The 22503-nt window shown below is 43.7% G+C and overlaps 1 protein-coding gene across 4 annotated transcripts; it reads left to right on the top strand.

Annotated features, from left to right (window-relative positions):
* The first annotated feature begins 1958 nt into the window (after positions 1-1958).
* LOC135919785 (zinc finger protein 629-like) lies at positions 1959-22173 on the top strand. 4 transcript variants are annotated; one of them, XM_070526153.1, is made up of 6 exons: positions 1962-2164; positions 4017-4093; positions 6431-6557; positions 15719-15822; positions 16962-17097; positions 20620-22173. In XM_070526153.1, exons 1-6 carry the CDS (start codon positions 2043-2045, stop codon positions 21323-21325), a joined length of 1272 nt encoding a protein of 423 aa, XP_070382254.1. In that variant the 5' UTR covers positions 1962-2042; the 3' UTR covers positions 21326-22173. The 4 variants fall into 4 exon arrangements, with proteins under 4 accessions (XP_070382257.1, XP_070382254.1, XP_070382256.1 ...); XM_070526154.1 differs by having other exon boundaries at positions 1963-2180; XM_070526156.1 differs by lacking the exon at positions 15719-15822 and having other exon boundaries at positions 1959-2164.
* The last annotated feature ends 330 nt before the right edge of the window (positions 22174-22503 follow it).

Below are 22503 nucleotides of genomic sequence, written 5' to 3'. Positions count from 1 at the left end.
GCAAAAGTGTTGCGAAAGTTGACTTAAAAATTTACATACAAGCTTTACGTAATTAAGTGAACAATGTCCCGATATGCTTGCACTGAACCTCAATGTTTATTGACAGATTTACTTAAAAAGCATTGAAAGTACTAAACACGGAAATAAATGCACTTCCGTTTAGCATTTAGAGCACATATTCCTCTACGAATGCTACATACTGTCACGTATATCCTTTCCTAAAGGTGGTAGCAAGAAATAAGTTAGTTGGGGCAAAGCGAGAAAAGGCACGTAGGACAATAGAAGTGAGCAAATGCACAACTCTTCACTCTTGTTATCCTACGTGCCTTTTTGCTCTTCGCCAGAAGTTATGCAGCACCAACTAGCTCACCTGTCTGTTTTCTTGAGGAAATCAATTACTGGACTACACTTGTATCACCTAATGAGCTTTTGTGGACTTCCTGTGTGACATGCATTGCGGATGTAGACTGCTAGCCTTCTGAGAGACTGTTTTTTTTTCTTACGCTGCAATCACCCTGTTGGCGAGACTTTTCACTCTTGCTTACGCAATAAAAACAGATATAATTCACTTCATCAAGTTAACGTTGTCTGAGTCCCTAGCGTGTTAAAATCGCCTCGTGATGCTGTGCATAATCTATGTTCAACTGGCACAGCTACAGAAAATACAGATAGCAGACTGAGGCACGATGTATAACAAGCTCAAACACCATAGGCGTCTTAACTTTCCTCGATTTGTTCTCAATATTGACTCGTGTTTGCAGCGGCGCGAACATTTGTACCGCAGCAATTTTCATGAAGCAATGGAAGCACCAGTAAACGGCAACTGTCCCCCTTGTTATTCAAACGCTGGCGAAAACAGGAGCGCGAATCCGCTCACGGCTAGTGCACAGGAAAAATTGACTCGACTGCTGACCCGACTTGTTTCTGCTCGTGAACCTTATTTGCTGTGGCTCCATATTTGCAGTTGTTATAAAGGTTTGGAACATGGTTTGTTTTCATCGATATAGAACTACAGCTTGTAAAACACAATTTTTGTAGGTGCGGAGTGGGCAGCAGCGTATATTTTTAACGACAGCACTAGTTTTAGTGCGGGGCGTGAAACGCAATTGATGACTGCGGAGCAATCACACAAAACTGTCGCAAATGTGTCGGGTCTGATTGAGATACGACTATGCATGGCGCATGAGCGTTCGCGACCGAAGAACCGCGACATGTGCAAAGCAGTTGCAGTTGTGTATTGCTAAGGGTTAGCGAAGACAATACTGGAATTTGTGGGCAACACAACAAAGCAAGCACCACTCGTCAGGTGATAAAGAACTACCTGCTTTATGTCAAATGAGCTAGAGAATGCCGCAGCAGTCAGCAGAATCGTAGCCTCTGGCAATAAAAAAATTACGGGGTTTTACGTGCCAGGATCACTTTCTCATTTTGAGGCACGCCGCAGTGGAGGACTCCGGAAATCTAGACTACCTGGGCTTCCTTAACGTGTACTGAAATCTAAGTACACGGGTGTTTTCGCATTTCGCACCAATTCGGCCGCCATGGCTCGGATTCGATTCCGCGACCTTGTGCTCAGCAGCCCAACACTATAGGTGTTGGAATCATACGCTAGTTAAGGCTAACTTAGTTTTCGTACCTGCTGCCCTACGAGTAGCGCTTCCACGAGCAAAAATTTCTTCCCAGCAGGATGTGCTCTTCACTTTGAGGGAAGCACCAAAGAAAAGTAGCGATATCATCCAATAAATGCATTGTTTTCGTATTAGGTGAGGTTTATTTTGGGTAAATCATTTGGTGGAAAGCCAGAATGGGTAATCGGGTCGCCTCTGCTGGAGTTCAAAAATTTGCACATTAGTGTCAAGCTAGTGGCGGTCTCAAACGTCTAGTTTTTGTCCAGATATGCGGTATCATTTTAATCGAAACACCGAAGTGACAAATGTTTGATTAGTTTCCGTTCTTCTTTTGGCATTGAGTGCGCATGCGCGGTGATTCAAGAACGTGCAGCCGACAATACACGCCAGTTACAGGACATCGAAAGAGCAGCCATGGCTGAAGACAGCAGCAACGAAAGCACGCCTCTTGACTTAAGCATGAAGGACAAAACAACACCAAGTACAAGCCGTGACGGTGCCCAGGAGGCTTCATCTACTTTGGGCGCATACACAACGTGAGCTTCGCCACTTGTAAATCTTTTTCGTTGAATACTGTTACCCTTAGACACGACCAATGTATTAGCCTTTAACATCTGTACATTTGTTCTCACCTGAAACGGGTCTTTCTTGTAGCCGGCTTGAGCTTTGAAATTGGTTGCTTTCTTAGATCAAGACACGTCGACGCAAGGGCGATGAGAAAATATTGCCATGTTCCGTGCAAACTCAGCGGTTAAGTGCTCAGGATAAGATTTTTCAGAACATGAAGCGAACTTATACGTACAGACAAAAATATTTTCCATTGATGTATACTTCTTGCAATGCACACATGCGATGCAGTGCTATAGGTTGAAGTCCCGGGAACAATTCCGAATGGCACCACCGTATTTAGATGAACGCGCACTGTAAAAATGCTCTTGTTTACTTGCACTTAGGGGCTCCCCACAGAACCCCGATGATGAAAACTTTTGCGCAGTCCGCCTAAATTTGGTAAGCGTTTTATCAGGCCATGGTTCTTGCAAAAAAACCTCGGAATTAGTTCTAACCGCGGCGAACAATTGGTATGCCGAACCATAAGTGTTTTCTGGACAACTCGTCAAAGTGCGCAGTAATACTGTCATTTGCCAATTAACAAAAGAATGGGAGAAAGTTGGTACTGACCGCCTAAGGCATTACTTTACTAAAAAGTAAACCCCGTGCATGAAAAGCTTCTACTTGTTTTAAAACAATTGTTCTTCCCGTTGCATGTGTTCCTTAAAGGCAATAAATGCGCAATAGAGGAAAGCATACTTTTGCCGCTTGGAGTTGTGTGGCTAAAGAAGGTATATGTTTCTGTTTTTATTGTTTTTGACAACCTAAATTTATATTACTTAGTTCAGATTTTTTTATATATAGCAAACTGGGGTGAGTTAGTACCACAGCGATAAAGAAGTGGGAAGTCATGGTATTCTACGGTACCCTTTACCATTTGTGAACGAAAGCAGTTGCACGTCACATTTCAGCTATATTCTTGCTAACATTTGCATCAGTCTTAGGATATTTTTCAAGCGTTCTCAGAAGAATCTTTGTCCTTCGAAGAATTCTTATATAGGCTCCAGCGAGTGACATAGAAGCAAACTTTGCATCGCTTGAAAACAAACATTGAAAAACTGCATTCTAATTCATCATTATTTCATTCGAACTCGTCATTTTGTTCGTAAGTATTCAAATTAATATTTGGCTGAGAGGCAGAAACCTGCTTGTATTCCTCAGAGCTAGTCAATTAAGCCTATAATTTCAAATATCACCTGAAATTTGATATATTCCTCATAGCTGCCTGATCCATGAGTTATGATTGTAATTTGCATGACAACGCCGCATTCACCACGGCGTTGCCGAAACGCATCAGGGAGCCACAAATACTAATTATTCTAACATTAGCGCTGGTTTGCATCGTAATATCAGACACCATCTGCACAGTGTCATTGTAATACTTCAACCTGTTTCATTGACGCAAAAACCCTTTCAGAGACGTTATTCAGAAATTATTCTTAGGATTCTGACACTGCAGCAAATGCCGCAAAAAGTTTGCACAGCAAACTACAATATGACACGTTGTAAGTACTTCAACAGGTAAACTGACAGTATTTGTGCAAGCCAAGGCGCCGTTTCGTCTAAGTTGAATGAGTGCTCTCCACCATGTATTGCCCCGTGTGTGCCGTTCATATTAGGCCAGCCAGCATAGTAGGTATTTATTGAGAACGAACCGTAGCGAGTAGTGCATTTACAAAACAGAACTTTGCTTTTTCTGAACCTTGGTTGTATAAAAGATAATTTCACCTTTTTTTCTCAAAGCTTGTAACTGTCTGTCCACTACTTCATTATTTGTAGGATTTCTGATGACACCTTGCAGTACCAGAGGAACATGCAGCGCATGCCGATGACCGACGAGACTTGCAACGTCGATGGTACGTAGGCGATTGTCACTCGCCTTTACCACAAATATGGCAGATGGCTCCTATGGTTACCGTGGATGCGGTACACTTATAGTGAATAAAGATGCACTTTACCAGCGCCACCAAGGTGGTTTCCGCATCAGCCAGCTTATAACTGTCCTTACTAAGAAATTTTTGTTTTATCTTATATACGCAAATTCATGCGTCGCCTATGCAGTAGAAGTTTTTGAAAGAATTCGTTCTTGAATAGGTGGGCTGGTAAAGCACGCTCCTAGATAAGGGCAGAAGCCGAGAATGTTCATTCCATAGAATGATTAATTCACTCGTAAATTGAATCATCGCTTGACCGTTGGTCTACAATTTTATTTACCAAACAGAATCTCAGTGCGTTTGACCTGCTGGCAACTTGTTAATGTCTCCCTTATACTTATCAAGCTGGATGACAAAGCAAGTGCTTTGAGACGAATGCCGAGTGTGATGTGCAATTAGTCCGGCATTTCAGATGTCTATGCTGTGGGACGTTACGGTGCTCTACCGTTTTAGGCAGAGTTTCAGAAATGTTCACCAATAGCATGTTACGAGCAGAAGACATATCCCGCTGCTGCCGAATGCAGAAGTTACACCACAGAATTCGGGGCACCCGAAAACAGCCTATATTCGAGCTCTTCATTCTTTATGCCAAGAAAGCCAACCTACCGGCGCAGCATAAACAACCTCAAAAAATTATTGCAAATATACCGCAAGGACAAAAAAAGTATTGGTGAGTTTGTGCTCTGTTGCCATAAATTTTCACCAAATGTGCCAACTAGGCGCTTCTGAAACTTAAACATTATTCGTATTGAATTAGCAACAATCACAGTAGCCAACGATTTCCAATGAGGGTGATATTACTTCAAAATTGATGTGCTTTGTTAACTAGAAAATTTACGTCATGCTGAAACACCAGCTTTCTGCTGAATTCAATTTTTTGTAAAGTGATTAGCCTTCCTTGGATGCGTCAAGCATTATTCGTTCTGCCCGAATCTGCGCAACCTCTTTCGCAGGCCCGGCGAACGTCGCGACTTTAGCGGCAGGACTAAGTTGAGAATGCCACACAACAAGAAATGCGTTCCTTAAATTACGTCTATGATATCGCAGTGTATTTCATTCGAAGTCAAAGATAAAACTCGTATCTTTAGTTCCGGTGGTTGGGAATCCGCGTATAATGTTTGCTGTGGCATACCAAGGCATGTGGGTGTAGCAGTGCAGTCCACGTTCTTAGCCTACTTCTCCCCGGCCTTCATATTTTAAATAACGGTGTAATTGACAATGCGGCGTGTCCCTACAGTTCTTATGCTATTTGTACTGGCGTCGATGGTCATCCTGGGGAGGTTTCTACCGTAACCACTGCCTTTCAGGACGTCTCGCGTTTTCCTTTTCTTTAAATGTCACGCAATTTCTGCGTACTTAAGGAAAACGTGCTCCTGCGTACAATCCTTGCAGCGCTATTCACAAAGTCAACACTTTTAACGTACTTTACGCTTTCCGTTGCACCTTTGAGTGGCATTTCCACGTGAAATTGTACTTCCGCATTTCTTTCTAGGCTAATGTACTGTCTGCAACACGACTCTTACATATGCGCATTGAGCAAATCTTTCTGAAAGTTGTCCTATAGTGTATAGATAGCCTACGCGGGAACACTGGCGAGGACAGCCGTTTTCGCGCTCTTAAATAGATTCTAAACATGCATTGCTTACAGCCGTTGCATAAGAAATTCAGTTACAGGAGTAAATAAATGGGTATCGGAAAATCAGTATCTGAAAGGCGAGTAATTCTTTGGATGGCGCACCTATCTTTAATAAAAGGACAATGAACTAATACGTTGAAAAGCTAAAATACCTCAATAGAAATGCGTCCTCTCAGTATGTCGTTCCCTTCGTCGGGCTACGCTGCTGCTCGTAATAGTTTAACAATAAGCAAGAACTTCTTGAGGCATATAATATCCTTATTACTTGATAATAGAGAATATATTACGGCAAGGGTATTACGCCCAAGAGAACGACGTCTTTTTTCAATTTGAGCACTGTCGTATTTTGCACATTGTTTGAGATAAAACGTGATAAGCTTCAGAAGAATTCAACACTGCACAATCTTGATCGTGTTTGGCTTCCCCATCAGCACGAAGCTCTGGCATGCCTTCAAGACATATTTGCAGAAAGAAAAACCACTGCGTATGGAAGCACAGCAGTAAAGTTGTCCTACCACTAAAAGCTTCTTGCCAAGTGCCTTAAGCACGAAATATTCATTTCCCATGAATGGCCCCTGCACTACGGCAAATGAACACCTTTAATATACTTTTATGCCATACAGATGCCGCTGACAATGACAGCACAAGTTGCCTGCCCCTGGGGCCCACCAGGAACATCGATAACGTGAGGCCCAGCAGAAGCCGCGCTGGCATGGAGGAAGCATCAGCCAGTTTTGAAGACGGCGCCACGTAAGTTCACATTTAGAAACGTTCCATGACAAGGGAAGTCAGAGACGACAGGGATGGATACTAGTGTAACAATCATGCCCATACTCGGTAATTTCTCCTTGGCGGGGGGGGGGGGGGGGGGCTCGCTCTGATGGCTGAAACAGGCACTGCGTTGGCACTTTTGAGCGTTCGGCCGGCGCGGCAGGCTTTGACAAACTTCGTGGTTCAACAGCGCGATCAGAGATCACACGGCTCTCTGCACGCCCCATGCCACAACCACGAAGCTATACATGGTCGCCCGATATTCCATGCTGTTAACACGCCGCACTTGGCGGTGGGCTTGCTGGTTTGTAGCCTGCTCACTCACTCCCTGTTTCGGAATATGTAAAGATTGTGAAGGAAAGATGCTCATCGCAGCCGAGGCTCACGAAATGAAACAGGGTTTTTGTTTTCCCGTAAAATTCCTGCAAGAATTACGCTGGAACTGACGCAGTTGCGCGAGGGATAAATGTTGCGATAAGTTAAATGACAAATAACAGCTGCTGTTCAGGCAATATTGTGTCGGCGTAAGAAAGAACCTTTCGCTCAGGATCTACGACCTTAGTACATTGGAAAAGAGGCATGAATGTGCTTGGCAACATACCATACGGGTATTGAAGCTGGTGGCATTTAAAGGAATGTGATATCATAACTGAAGCAGTTGCATTTTAGATTCGTCAAATACTTGAGAAAACGTTGAGAAACTCAAATAAAAAAATTACATCTTTAAAACTCAGCAATGATAACACCGCCACGGTTCACTCAACTACATCAAATAGCACATTGAAAGAGCTCAAAATTCACGTGTTACACACCGCTATGAAATTGTCTGTGTTTGGGTAGATCATTCGCCAGTATTCGGACACATTATATCGATTTCAAGAAAGTTGCAAAAAAAATATAAAGGAAGTTACCTGCTTGGGATGCTCCACGATATGTAACAAGTTTAACTGCGATATATATTTTTTTCGCGTAGTTAACTTTGTAAACTCTACCCCGCAGGGGCGTATGCGCCAGCAGGCATTTGGTGTGTTGCGACACCACGTACTCGAGCATATGGAGGTCGGACCCTCCCGCGTCTAACCTTGAGCGGCTTTGCCGGGTCCGGAAAAAGGGGATCCTGAGGCTTGAGCCGATGTCGGGTGTTTGGACCTTTACGGCCCCTTGGCGGAGGCAACATATCTCTTCAGCCTCGGCTTCACATAGACGGCACCCCCGGACTCACCCACCCGGGGGAAATCGGTAGTTTTGGTTTCCTGTCCCCCTCTCCATTCTGCATCTTTCTCTCTTCCTTGTAATCTTTCCTGTCTTCTCCTCTCTTCTATTTACTTCCGACTTTCCTGGCAGAGAGGGATAACCTTTTGTGGGTGGCCAATCTTGGGTACTCCATATTGGGTTATAGTAGCACCGTACAGCTGGCGAGAGCTTGTCTTACTCGTAAGCCTTGCTCCGGCCCCATGTTGGGCTCGGTGATGGGCGGGTGGCACTGCTGCTGAACACAACCACTTTCCTGCTGCCGAATTCAACCACTTTCCTATGATCGCCATCTAAAAAGAGCGCGCAACGATACAACGTTTCAATTCTTTCTGAAGAACAATAAAGAACAGTTCCCTTAGTAACAAGCAATCCACAGTGCAGGAAACAAGTGCGTGTGTAAATTCTGCTCCTTCTTGTTGGCGAAATGCCTCGCAAACACTATAGGACCTGGCTACAAAGCCACAAAGATGTCCAATGGAGACATCCTCCTTGAATTGAAGAATAAAATGTAACATTATAAAATTAATAATTTGGAATGCATTGGCGATGTAGCCGTCACTGTGTCGGTACAGCGAACCATGAACACGAGCCGTGAGGACGACTTCTTGGACCGTAGTAACGAAGAACTGCTTGAAGGTTTCCAGGAGCAAAATGTGATCAAGGTAGAAAGAATCCCAATCCACAGCAACAATGAACAACTTCCAACAAAGGACAGTGTACTAACCTTTGGTACTAGTGTGCTGCCTAGTACATTGGATGCAGGCTATATCAAAGTACGTGTTAGGCCGTACATCCCAAATCCTCCACGGTGCTTTAAGTGCCAGAGGTATGAGCACGGATCTCAGATATGCCAGGGAAGGCAGACTTGCGCGAAATGCAGCTCGAACGATCATCCATCAGGCACTCGCGACTTTTCTCCACATTGCGAGAACTGTGATGGAAGCCATCCAGGCTACTCCAGGACATGCCCTAAATAGAAGAAAAAAAATAAATAATTCCGCTAAAAGTCAAAGAAAATATAACATTTCACGAAGCAAGGAAATGTCTTTCATACTTAGATCAAACGAGCTATTCCGAGGTGGCGCGACGGGGGGAGCGTCACGAACGCCTCGGGAGTCTACCGCGGTCACTGACAGTGGTCCGGTGATCACTCCGCCTGCCCTCCTTGGTGGCAGCAGCAAGTGCTGCTCCATCATCATCGAAGGTGGGCCTGCAGACTTCAATTCCGCAGGTTCCAAAGCTTAACCAAACTCCACGGCCTGGGACGCAAGTCTCAGTGCCTAGTTCACGATCCTCCAGCGCCTCCGAGAAGGTTGTGGAGCTCGATCAAAAATCCCTGGCGTCATCGATGGCGAAAGATCAGCGCTTTCACAAGCACGCTAGAAGATATAAAATGCCTGTAACTGCTCAAAGAAATGGACCGCTAACTTAAACGGTTACCGTCTTAGTATACATACTATCCATGTTTAACACGAGCTCTTGAACACACACAACAAAAATCTTCCCCGACATGACTACACGAATAATTGGAATGCCAGGTGCCTATTTAAGTATCTAGATGATGTCAAAGGTCTAGTAGAGTAATATCAGCCATGAATGTTCTTTGTTCAAGAAAGAAATTTAAAGCCTACACACAAGAACTTTTTAAGACAGCGCATAAGTTTCCGCAAAGATAGAAATAATGGCAATTCTTCTTCAGGTGGTGTGGCAGTCATAGCCCAAATGTCAGAAGCATGCCAGCATGTATAACGCCAGAGCTCAATTGAAGCAGTGGCTGTTCGGGCTATATTGTTCAACCGATTTATAACTATTTGCTCCATATTATATATATATATATATATATATATATATATATATATATATATGTATATATATCGCCTGATGAACGGTTGCACAAAGCCGAATTTGAAAAGCTGATTGACCAGCTTCCCGAACCCTATATAGTAATCGGAGACTTCAATGCTCACAGCACATTCTGCGGTGAGTCAAGATCTGATGTGAGAGGACGGGCAATTGAAGAGTTCCTTCTTTCATCTGGTGCCTGTCTATTTACCAAGACAGAGCCAACATTTCACAGTCCTGCACACAGCACGTATTCGTGTATAGACTTAGCCATAGGGTCAGCATCACTTCTTCCATACCTGGGATGGGGAATTAGTAATTTATAAGGCGATCGATCACGTCTCAACACTCCTAGAAACAACAAAGTGGCACGATGGACCAGCTTACCCCAAAAAGTGTGAACTTCATAGTGCCGACCGGTTGAAATTTAGAAACCTATGTAAATTGTCCCTTGAAGATGTGGACCACCTAGGTGTAGAGGAACTCACTTCGTAAATCACTGAAGATACCCTCTGTTCTGCTAAAAACTGCATACCTCAGTCCTGCACAGAATAAGTCAATCTAAAACAGTGGTGGAAGAAAGACTGAAACACCAAAGAAACGCCAGAAAAAAGCATGGAGTAGATTTTCAACTACCCAACAACAGAAAATCTAATAGAAATTACGCGGTGCAAAGCGAATGGCCCCCGTATCCTCCGAATATCCAAAAGCGAAAGCTGGACACGCTACGTATGTTCCATAAACTCATACACGGATGTTAGCAAAGTGTATAATAGGGATAACTAAACGGACAACGTGCAAATCCTTTTCCTCATATTGCTGGCTCTGGCGATACAATAGAAGATAAAGCAAACACTCTTGGTGAGCACTTTCAGAGGGTATTAAACTCCGAAAATTATAGCGAAATTTCCAGCAGCATACAAAAATATATGAAAATATTCCTTTGCGTCCAAACAAGTTGTCATCAGAAGGATACAACAAACAACTAACATCCCATGAACTCAAGCTTGCCCTAGGCTCTTGTGGCAGCTCGGCTCCACGTTCTGACGTAATAACATGAAATAATCAACAATCTGCCTGGTGAAACCGTAAACTGCCTCTTATGTCTGTACAATAGGATTTTTGCAGCTGGTCATGTACCGTCATCTTCGAAGGAGGCAATAGTCCTGCCAATAGTGAAACACGACAAAGACCCTTCCTTAGTTAACAATTACAAACCAACTGCATTTCCTAGCTGTTCGCTTAAAGTATTTGGAAAAATTATTCCCCGTCACCTTGCGTTCTTTTTTGAATATAATAGTATCTTTGTCCCTCACCAATCTGGCTTCCGAGGAGCAAGGTCTACAACCGATAATCTTGGTCTCCATGAGTCATATATAGTGACGCATTTGTACACAGCCAAAACTGTCTATCTGTATTCTTTGAACATGAGAAGGCCTATCGTACTGCCTGGCGATACGGTATTCTGCAACATCTATCGTCCTATGGAATTTGTGTTTATATGCTGAACATCTTGCAAAATTACCCATCTGAAATCTGCATTGGCAATGTACTATCGCGCACTTTTGTTCAAGAAAACTGCGTACCACAGGGAGGAGTGCTAAGTTGCACACTTTTCTTAATTAAAATGAGCTCTCTCCCCTCTGCTACACCATTCATGGTGTCTTATTCTGTCTATGTGGACGACATCCAAGTCAGCTTTAAATCCTGCAATCTGTCCATGTGTGAACGCCAGATAGAGGTACAGGTAAGGTAAGGTAAGAATGGGCAGAGGAAAACGGGTTTAGGTTCAGTGCAGAGAAGAGTACCTGCGTGCTGTTTTCCAGACGAAGAGGGGTATGTCCTGACCCATGCATTACGATGAATTGAAGAAGCCTGCTAATTAGAAAGGAACAAATATTTATAGGCGTAAATTTTGATAGTAAGCCAACCTTCATGCAACATATAAAATAAATGCTTAAGCTTAAAAGCTTAAATGTCTTAAAACTATGAATCTTTAAACATTTTGTTTCACCAGTCATGGGGAACAGATAGGTATTGTCTCCTATCTCTTTTTAAAAGCCTTGTGCTGTCGTGCATAGACTTTGGATATATTGTTTACCAGTCAGCTTCAAAGACAGCACTTAAGCTACTCGATCCTATCTATTACTTCGGTATCCGCCTAGCACGTGGTACCTTCGTACGAGCCCTGTCCAAAGTGTCTATGCAGAGTCAGATCAGTGGCCACTGGATTAACAGTGCACATATCTCGGAGTCACCTATGGAATAAGAACGATGTCGTTAAAACAACATCCATGCAAAGCACTCATATATGATCAGTCCTCAAACCAGCTGTACTTCAACCGGCCCTATCACGCCCCGCTGTTCCCATTAGCAGTAATGTCTGTTGCTGAAAAACTTGCAATAGTTTTCACAGAACTGCAGGAAAGTGACTATGGTGAATTCCTCCCACCTTGGGAGCAATGTCCAGTCACCTGTGACTTGTCCTTTACAGAGCTTAACAAAAAAGTTGTCCAAGTATCCTTATTCAGCAGCATTTCATGGCCCTTGAAGACAAGAACAGATCAATTGCATTTTTCACTGATGCTTCAAAGTGGGCAAATTCGGTATCATGTGCCACCCATGGCCCAAACTTCTCAAACTTAAGAACTTTGCGCAACCATAGCAGCATCTTTACTGTGGAAGCATACGGTATTCTGATCATTGTTGAGTATATAGTACACCACAAGATACAAAAGTCTATAATATACACACATTCTTTAAGCGTTGTCACCACCCCCCCCGTCCTGTGGCAAAGCAAGCCGAAACCCCCTTAATAAACAAGCTCCTTCAGCTAATTCAAGTTGAATCCCAGAGTGACTTGGTGCCAGGCCACTGTGATCGCAGGCAACGAAATGCCGCACAAAAGTGCTGGGCAAGCCTGTCATCGGGATACAATTGATGTAAGCTGTATACCTGGTGCAGATATGAAACCTGCGGTACGAAAGGCCCTCCGTAATCATTGGCAAGCTGGTTGGGACAGGGTAGTCGAAAATGGGCTGCACCTTTTAAAACCGCAGTTAACCAGATGCTTCCCGCTGAAGCTTGATCGACTGACCCAAGTCTGGCTGGCACGACACAGAATAGGACACATTTATAGCACATACAAATATCTCTAGACTGAAACTGACCCAACGACGTGCACACGCTGCGGTGAGAACTTAACCGTCTTACATGTCCTGAGTCAATGTACTCAACTTCACCGACAGCCATTGGCTCATTTTATGGAACTTTACTCACACAATATACGCCCCATCCCGGCATGGTCTGATCAGAGGATGCACTTTTTAACTTTAAAAGAACGCTTATAATTATCTTGCACAAGTTAACTTTCTAGACATCATCTCGTATCATCAGGTATCAGGTGAGATAACGTATCAGGTGAGATATGGTCTGACGCACAAAAGTAAGCCTGAGCGCTCGCTCCTCTTGCGTACGCAAGAATTGTAAAGCTAGGGACACGGATAATCCACAATAATTGATCATCTGTGCCTATAACCAATGAATGTAAGGCCTTATGCTCATCTTAGTAAATGTTTTAAAATTGATGCGCAGGTATATGTAGACATAGTTTATGTGAAAGCGTCTATTCAGCTTTTATTTTAGGTCCTGTACCTAAACTCACAATTTTACTAAACCAAGCCACATGTCCTGCCGTGTTTTGGCCTTAGATGCCCTAGCGCCAATAAACTTAAACCATGATCATCATTATAAACTTTGTAAATTCTAAGCTTCTATTGTTTTTAAGCTTAGCTAGTTGATAATTTTTCCCACTTGCAAGCCTGAATGAAAGTTATGATGGATAATTTGTCGCAGTTTAAGTGGCTCTATCGAACGAAATTTCGTTACTTGAAAGTTGTCATTCTAAACTAAATAATCTGGTCTGGATGCCGGCCAAACTGTAATGATTAGAAACGACGTACAAGGTAACACCACACGACTCGAACCAAACTATAACATTGCTTGAGCCATGTGAACAACCGTAACAAGAATAAATACATGTATACAAGTAAAAAGCATATTACCGCAAGAATGGCGACCAATGTTCATGTACTGGGTGGCGCAGACATTTCAAGCAAGCAGCAGGATGTACAAAAGACACTGTATGCGCCGTCTCTGTTCGACTGCCCGTTGCATTTTTCTTCACTAAACGGTAGAAACGCTGTAGCACCAGCATTGCCTTAACTCAACGCTTGCAGCGTTCATTACCCTATTGAGAAAAAAAGAAAATACTTACTTCTTCGGTAGCATATTTCATCCATTATACATGAAATCACTGAAGTATTTGATGTTTCTGTGCCTGCTACGTATGGGGGGAAATGATTATGTGTGTGTCGTTCTCATGATGCCTACGGCACTAACGGCGTGCAGTTTGAATGCGACTCAAATAACATATGACTTCGTACAAAAACTGCAGCAAAACTTGAACCCGGCAGTTTTTCTTCGTATTGAATGTGTAGGACTTTAGTTAAGGCGTATGACGTACAACGGGGAGTCATTCCACCTACACATGTCAGAAATGGCGCGAATAGTTTGCCTCTGCGCCATTTGTGTTTCTTAAATCGAGAGCCTGAATAGGCTAGTTTCAATGACTTCTACCCGCAAAAAAAGCGCCTCTAGTGAGAGCGAAATATCAGGAATGGCTCACACCCCATAAGCAAGCAAGCAAGTAATGGCTGAATATGAACCAAGGAAAGAAACGAACGAACGAGCGACGGAAAAAAAGAGAGCCAATGAAAACAAGAACGAAATCACCTTTAGGAATGCATTATGTTCCCGCACGTGACGTTGAGGAGGTCAACCTACAGTGGCAAAAGTTTACTTCGTATGGCAGCTCACTATGTCTGACCCATCAGATCGTACAATTTTAGGCATTACCACGCATGCAGGAGGCTTTCCTCTTCAGGTGTTAGTAGAGTGTAACATGTTGCTGAATGTTTCTACCCTTCCTACTGTACAATCTGTCCTGAAAAATTCACGGGTCATTAGTACAGCTCATAACATGAAATTTGAGAGCAGCTGTGTAGATGTTTTTATTACGGGATATATTCAGGCAAATATTTCGAGAGATAGAGATAACAGAGGTCAAGCGCGACGGCTTTTGTAAATGACTGATAGAAGGATCTAGTGTGGCTGGTGCTGTGTGGCTTCCATAAAATACGCGCATAAACTGAGATTGGAAAACTGTTGCTGACCAATACAATCGAAGCAAGCAATTCATCATTCGAAAGCGAGAGCCCACACGAGCTCATCGTAGCACGAAATGAGCGCTCTGGCTAAGATCCGATGGTAGTACGAAATGAGCGGTAGCGCGAGTCTGCGTGAAACCAATCTTCCGCGCTCATGTCACTGAAGGGGCAGCTATCATTGGTCTCGGCCTCTCGACCATTCAAGGCTCGCATCTTTTGCCACTCCGCATTCGCTCTTTCATCTTTCAGCTCTTGTCCTTCGCTCTGTTGGGCCACCGACGCTCGCCGCAAGAATGGGTCATTAAGAGCTGCGCAATAAAACGGAGACCTATTTTACCCGACGCAAAACAGTCTTTCTCAATACCGAATGTCTCACTACCGAAAGCACGCTTCTGGACTTTTGCCTGAATACTCCTTGTGAGCGTGTTGAAGACGGAGTTGTATTTTCGAGACTCAGACTGGCTAGTTTTTTAACTTGCCGTCACTAAGAGATACTTCTAATCTCCTGCACCTGTTTCGTCTAGGAAATATGATGTATTAGATGATGCAAGGCTTCTGTGCTGCTTGCCACTCGAACGAGGAAAATTCATTTCCAGGTTAGCATCACAGGGTACCGAAAGAACCACCATTCGAATTCTGCCAACCTGGAGCCTAAATCGAGCGCTAAATATCAATGCAGCATCTCAGCGCTAAGATCGAGTCGCCTTACCATTCACGCGCGATTTTTTTCGTCAAACACTCTATTGGTCAAAATGTGTTTTGTCGTCCCATAACAATAGTGAGCCATTTTGAGCTAATTTGCCCGTATCCTTGCAGGAATGCTACTGGAACCGGAGGAATGCAGGAGCAAGGCTCTTGTGGTGTCAGAGCAAGTGTTCAATCGTCTGCCAAGAAGTTGAAACACAAATGTCAAACAAGTGGTAAATTTTTCACAAGGGCTGTCCATCTATCTGCACATTACCGCACGCACACCGGTGAAAGACCATACAGACCATTTAGACAGAATCGCGAGAGCTAAACTTTACTTTTCTGCGCTACTAAGGAGCTTTACTATAAATAGAACGCGGCCTTAACCGTTAAGGCAAGTTAGGTTTGCGCACAAGCTAGCTTACGAAATTTTGCGTATTTTCCGTCGCCACCTTAGTAAAGCCTGAAATATGCTTATTGCTACAATCGCGGCTTTACATAGAGCCGAGATTTGACTCCGATTACAAAAATAACACAATTTCAAGGACGCTTTAACTTCGCCTTTAAGAGTGGAAGGCGATACCATTCAAATACCCCTGGCTGCTTCTCGCGCTTCTCGGGAACTGCAGTTTATGTAACCGTAATGTTTACTGCGAAGCGCTCGTGGCAAAAGCTATGCACGAAAGCGAGCTTTCTGAAAGAAACCCCACTTATTACGTGGACCGTGGATTCTCGGTGGTGGGGTACGACACTGCCCGTGGTACAAGATTGGTAGAAACGCCGGAAAATTGCTTTGTGCTTGAGTTTCCGCGTAAAAAGATGTTTTCTCGTACATTCAAATTACAATCTGGTGCTATCATATCTGTTGGTAGCCTGTAAGTCGTATTTTACTATGTTTCTGACGTATTTTACTTAAATTCATTTAGTTCAGTAACGCATTCGAGCTACACGGAAGGCCTGCGTGATTCGGTCTGTCTGATACGGAATGATTTTTTGCTCACAAGACGGTCAATGACGGCGCCGGACGCAGACACCGAATCATCTACTACATGAGGCCCGTAGTGCTATCGCATTAAAAATGCCTACTCATCTTCGGCATGGAACACTGTCGTGTTCTATTCCGCTGTGCTAAAGACAGCACATATCTTCGGGGAAATTCAACAGTGCATGAATTCCGTCACGCACGTCTCTTTCGTCATATGTATTGAAGGCATATTTCCAGAAAGAGCACCGCATACGGAAGCACTAAAATCAGGTTACCCTGTCACTAAACGTCAACTGAATCTCCGTGTTTTTATTTCAGCACGATATGTTCACGCTCGTTGAATTACCCTTGCACAGTGACGAGCTAACACCTCTGTTGTTCTCTCAGGCCATACACATGTCACTGAAAGCGGACGCACCAGTACCCCGTCTATGGTGTCCAGCAGAAGCGTCAATCACGCACAGACCAGTACAAGCCGCGCTGGAATGGAGGGGGCATCGGCCGTTCCGGAAAATATCGCTAGGTGAGCCCAAGTTTGGAAAAATTTATTTGCACAAAACAAATCACAGACGGTGCGTTATGCTCCACGTGGTACAACTATGCCTCCCCTGTGGCACTTTCGCTATGGAAGAGAGCTCTGATGTGTGAAACGCGCACAAAATCAACCGTTATTCAAAACACACGGCATGGTGGATGTGGTGCTAACATGCTTGTCGTGCTCAGCGCTCTTTCAAGTTTTTCAAATGCGTACCTACTACGCCATATTTGTTTCCAACGATAGTAAACAGAAAGGCGTCCGTCTAAAGACATCAATAAATTAAATTATGGGGTTCTTCGTGCCGAAACCTCTGTCTGATTATGAGGCACGACGTAGTGGAGGACTCCTGAAATTTCAATCATCAAGAGTTCTTCAACGTGCACCTAAATCTAAGGATGCGGGTGTTTTCGCATTTCGCCCCCATCTAAATCGGCCGCAGTGGCCTGGATTCGATCCCGTGACCTTGTGGTCTGCAGCCTAACACCACAGCCACTGAGCAACCACGGCGGGTGTCTAACGCAATCGAGCAATGCAGTGACAGGCCATATTGCTGCAGTGACGTTCATTTCAGAGTGCAGCGATAATTCTTAGACTTTCGATGATTTCCACTACATCCCACAGGCCCAAATATTGTCCCGCTTTATGACTTTCGCTTACCAAGGTAACCTATGAGCCTGGAGGCATGATCACTGCATGGCTCTAATGTAATGATGGAATAAGAAGGAATGATAGTACGAGGTTGTCGGATTGAATCCCGGCCACAGCAGCCCCATTTCGATGGGGCGAATAGCAAAAACACCCATGTAGTCAGATTCAAGTGCACGTTAAAGAACCCCAGGTGGTCAAAATTTCAGGAGTCCCCCACTACGGCGTACCTCATAATCAGATCGTGGTTTTGGCAAGTAGAACCCCCTAACTTAATTTTAATTTTGAGGAATGATATTGATGTAATGGTAAATTCGTACATTGGGGGGGGGGGCGACGACATGACGACAATGACAGGTGCATTCTTAAGTCATGATCATGGTATAACAAGTACGACATGACTATGGTAAGACAACCGCATGAAAAAGCCACAATGACGACGACCGCAGCGCCACGGTGGCACGATGACTATACCGTATGACAATGAATGCATGACAGCATCTGTGTGACGACCACGCAATGACAACGATGGCATGACAACGACGGCACGATCTCCACACGATGGCGACAGCATAACTGCGGCCTAATAACGAGGAAAAAAATGACGTCGATACATCAACGAGGGTGGCGCGACTGCATGACGACAATGGGGTTTCGACACTGAAGTGACAACTGCGGCGGCTGCTGTGAATCGCGTCCCCGCGTCACCCACGCGCTGCCTCTCGCGATCTCCCATTTAGCGAGGCAGTCGCGCCCCACTTGGCTCCGTTTGCAACGTGCTGCACAAGACACTGTCCGCACCAGCCAATACATCGCGAAATTAGAACACGTATAGGGCTGGCCTCAAATTAGGCATCAGGAAGTAACAGAATCGTCGGGGAACGTTTTTGTACGGTAAATAGAGTTTACCCTTGTATTTGCTGCTCAACGCCAGGCAAGTAAGCAGTGCTTTAGGTCGCATTAAGGTTGACGTTGATCGTGAGAAGAATTCTGTCTAAATGTTGATTTACATATTTTTTCAGGTGAAATTTTGCTATTCCTTATGAAATAAATATTTGTTTAATCTTATCGAGTTATTTTGTGTGGTTTATTTACCTCCTTTACTTAAGTATATATTGCGACATAGATACCACATAAACCAGTAGAGTTAATGAGCAAAACGAGAACAAGGTGAAAGCAGGAGCCTACGTTTCGACATGTGGACTTGTCTACTCCCGCCTACCCCATGTTTTCCAGTAAAGAAATACTTACAAGGTAACATCACGTGGGTTGAATCGCTACACACATTTGGCTGTGTCGCGCCACCAAAGTAGCTGAATAAATGCGAATACACAAACCTAATTCCGAAACAGCGCCAGAGGGCACACATAGAAAAAAGAAGCAATGGGACGGCGCGCTTACTCTCAAGGGCACATTCTCAATTATGTTACCACATAATATCGCCCTACAGTTCCTATTCTTCATATACAAATGTATCACATAGAGAAGGTAGAAGTAATAGCTAGAAATGTTAATTATTTTAATGAACAAAAGCAAGTATGTGCCACCAAAGCAAAAGAAATAAAAGAATGTACAGGTTATCTATGTTACGGTAAAGCAAATTGCCATCAGTGTTGAAATGGATATTTAGTGATTTCCTAAGTTTCCCCCTTGCAAGCCTGAATAATTGATGAATAATTTGCCTGCATTTAATTGGCTCTATCAAACGAAATTTGATTGTTTGATAGTCCTAATTTCTTTATTAAATAATCCGGTCTTTATGACGGCCAAGCTGGAATGATTCCAAACGACGCAAAATGTAACACCACACGACTGGGACCAAACCATAACATTGCATGAGTCATGTAAGCAACCGCTACAAGAATGAACAAAAGTATACAAGTATAAAGCCATTAACACAAGGATTGCGACCAATGTTCATCTAGTATTTAACGTAGAGATTTGAATCAGTAACAGGCTACACAAAAGGCATGCACCATACGCGCTGTATCTGCTCTTCTGCCCGTTGTATTTTTCTTCACTAACCGGTAGAAAAGAGGTCGTACCAACACTGCCTTAACACAACGCTTGCAGTGTTCATTATCTTACCCAGAAAAACAAAAGAAAATACTAACTTCTTCGGTAGCATATTACATCCATTGGAAATGAAAACACTGAAGCATTTGATGTATCTGTGCTTGCTACGTATGGGGGAAATGATTACGTGTGTCGTTCTCACGATACCTTCGGTAGGAACATTGTGCAATTCGAACGCGAGTCAAATACTAAATGACTTCATACAAACATTTCAGGCAATCTTGAACCCGGAAGTTGTTCATTGCATTCGATGTGGAGGACTTCATTTATTTCCACATACACTTGTCAGAATTGAAGCGAATTGTTCGCCTTTGCACCATTTCCTATGGTGGAGCCTCGAATCGCTAATTGCAATGGTTTATACCGACAAAGGGGCTCTAGTGCAGTGAGAGAAAAATATCATCGTGTTTAGATCTGCTAATTCCTTATTTAACCACCCTTACCAGGCATTTCTTCTCCGTTCGAGTCGGAAGAAATACCAAAACCATGCTTTACATACTACATACGTGACATACTACATCACGTATAGCCTATGTGCGATAGGTACGGGTCTTCTTATTTTCAAGTTTAGCCACACAGACCGTCAAAGGCAGCAGTGTTCAATTTACGCAAACTAGAGCCACAATCGAGCGCCAAGATTAAATGCTTCAAGTTAGCGCTAAAGTTCAGAATGACGCCTTATCATTAACGCAAGATTTTGTTTGTCAACCTCTCAATTAAGATTTGTTTTTCTCCTTTCGTAACAAAAGTAGGCAATTTTGAGCTCCTTTGTCCGTGTCCTTGCAGGAATGCTCCTGGGACCGGAGGAACGGAACAGCGAGAGTTGTGTGGTGCCTGTGGCAACGTTTCGAGCAGAGCGGACGCCTTACACGGGCATGCAAAGGAACCCACGAATGACACAGCCCAGATTTGCAAAGCCTGTGATCAATCGTCTGTGAAGATGTCTAAGTCTGTCGAACATTGCCAAAACCTCACTGGCAAAAAACACAAATGTGAAGCCTGTGGCAAACAGTTCCGATGGGCCAGTGATCTAGCTAAACATCAGCTTACGCACACAGACGAGAGACGCTACAAATGCGAAATATGTGAAAAAATGTTCCGGCAGGCTGGTCATCTAAGAAACCACAGGCGCACGCATACAGATGAGAAACCCTACCTTTGCATAACATGCGGAAGAACGTACAAGTGGTCGTCCGATCTCCGTAAACATGAGCGCACTCACGCAGAGGCGAACCGCCATACATGCCAAAAATGTGCTAAATCATTTGAAAACAAATATAACCTCCAGAGACATGTAGGCACGCAATGTGAAAACAGCGCTTTTGTTTGCGAAATCTGTGATCGATTCTTTATGAGAAATTCGGCTCTTCTTCGTCACCACCGAACAAAGCACGCGGATGAAACACCGTATGAGTGTACGCAGTGCGGATGTCGATTTGCAGACCAAGAAACACGCGATAGGCATGTGTGCCAGAAGGAACGCAGGATGTGAACGATGCCGTCAGGTTTTTCGAAATTGCGCGACAAGACCTCGTCCCCAGAAGTATTTGGGGTGCTTCGATGTCGAAAGATACTGGAGGTCCTGGCCAGCGCTCAGTCTCATGGATTATCTTCTTGGTGAAGGTTGCTTTATCAAACTCACTTCCAGACAAACGCTAATTGGCTGCAAGATAGTCCTTTGTGTAATTAGATGCTGAAATGTCCACAAAAGATCACTCACCCCCGTTTGGTTTGAGAAACTTCTTGTGCAGATCTTTTGACAGTGTACCAGTGAAGATTTGATGAACCATATTCGTATTAATATTGCAGCGTAAACAGAATTGAATATCTCTCATTAGGAAGCATTTGAGGAAGGAGGTACTGTATTCTTGTGAACTAAAAAGTCATTTCTGCCATTAATCGAGGGCCAGAGGCAAAATTGCCTTCGAGAGAAAGCACTTGCAGATGCAATTGCGAGAATGCTTAACTACATCGTACGCGTATGAAAAGCATCTGCTTGAGAAAGTTTGTTCAATGCATTGACCGTTCTTTGGCGCCTGTATTCATACCGAAAATGTTTTTTCTATGCCATAAAATAGGCCGATGACGATAGTGCGACAGTACTAGACTCAGATCATTTGGAAATTCATTATATGACATGGTCTCCCCCAAGGAAAATTTTGTTGTTTTATTGTGGCAGGACTTCTGATGTTTAATGGACAGCTTTTTATCCACTCGTTAGTTATATGTTTTGACTCGGACTGCTCTCTAGTAGCAGCTCTATAATCTTTTTAGCCTGATGGGACAGAAGTTTCTGTACGAAAATGACAATAAATGCTTGATATGACAAGTAAGATTTCATATATGTTTACACGCTTACTTGCTATATTTTTCCTGTGAACGCATCTTTCCGGCTAACAAATGTTAGGTTACCGCTCAGTGCATTACGCGCCTGCGTGTATCAGAACCTCCTAGATCTGTCTCGCCAATCATTTCGTTCTTTGCTGTGGTCGAACCTTTCATAACCCAACTGCATGCTCAATACCAATACAAATGTGCGTTCGTGAAGGCTTGCAAGCACCAATGATTACGCTACAATCTTCAACGAATGATGCATGAATATCCGACAAACGTTCAACGCCAATCACTGATTCGGCGATTGAGGTCTACGCTCGTCACTATCTTCCTGCC

The sequence above is a fragment of the Dermacentor albipictus genome, chromosome 9 (assembly GCF_038994185.2).
Source record: "Dermacentor albipictus isolate Rhodes 1998 colony chromosome 9, USDA_Dalb.pri_finalv2, whole genome shotgun sequence".
Classification (NCBI taxonomy): Eukaryota; Metazoa; Arthropoda; class Arachnida; order Ixodida; family Ixodidae; genus Dermacentor; species Dermacentor albipictus.
The sequence above is the reverse complement of the archived record's forward strand: the minus strand, read 5'-3'. Positions and strand labels throughout refer to the sequence as shown.

What these genes read in the sequence shown, in the direction of transcription:
- LOC135919785 (XM_070526153.1), top strand. Translation starts at nt 2,043, where the DNA reads ATGGCTGAAGACAGCAGCAACGAAAGCACGCCTCTTGACTTAAGCATG. An exon ending in ACTTTGGGCGCATACACAAC is followed by an intron (nt 2,165 to 4,016) that starts GTGAGCTTCGCC and finishes CATTATTTGTAG; the next exon opens with GATTTCTGATGACACCTTGC. An exon ending in ACACAAATGTCAAACAAGTG is followed by an intron (nt 15,823 to 16,961) that starts GTAAATTTTTCA and finishes TTGTTCTCTCAG; the next exon opens with GCCATACACATGTCACTGAA.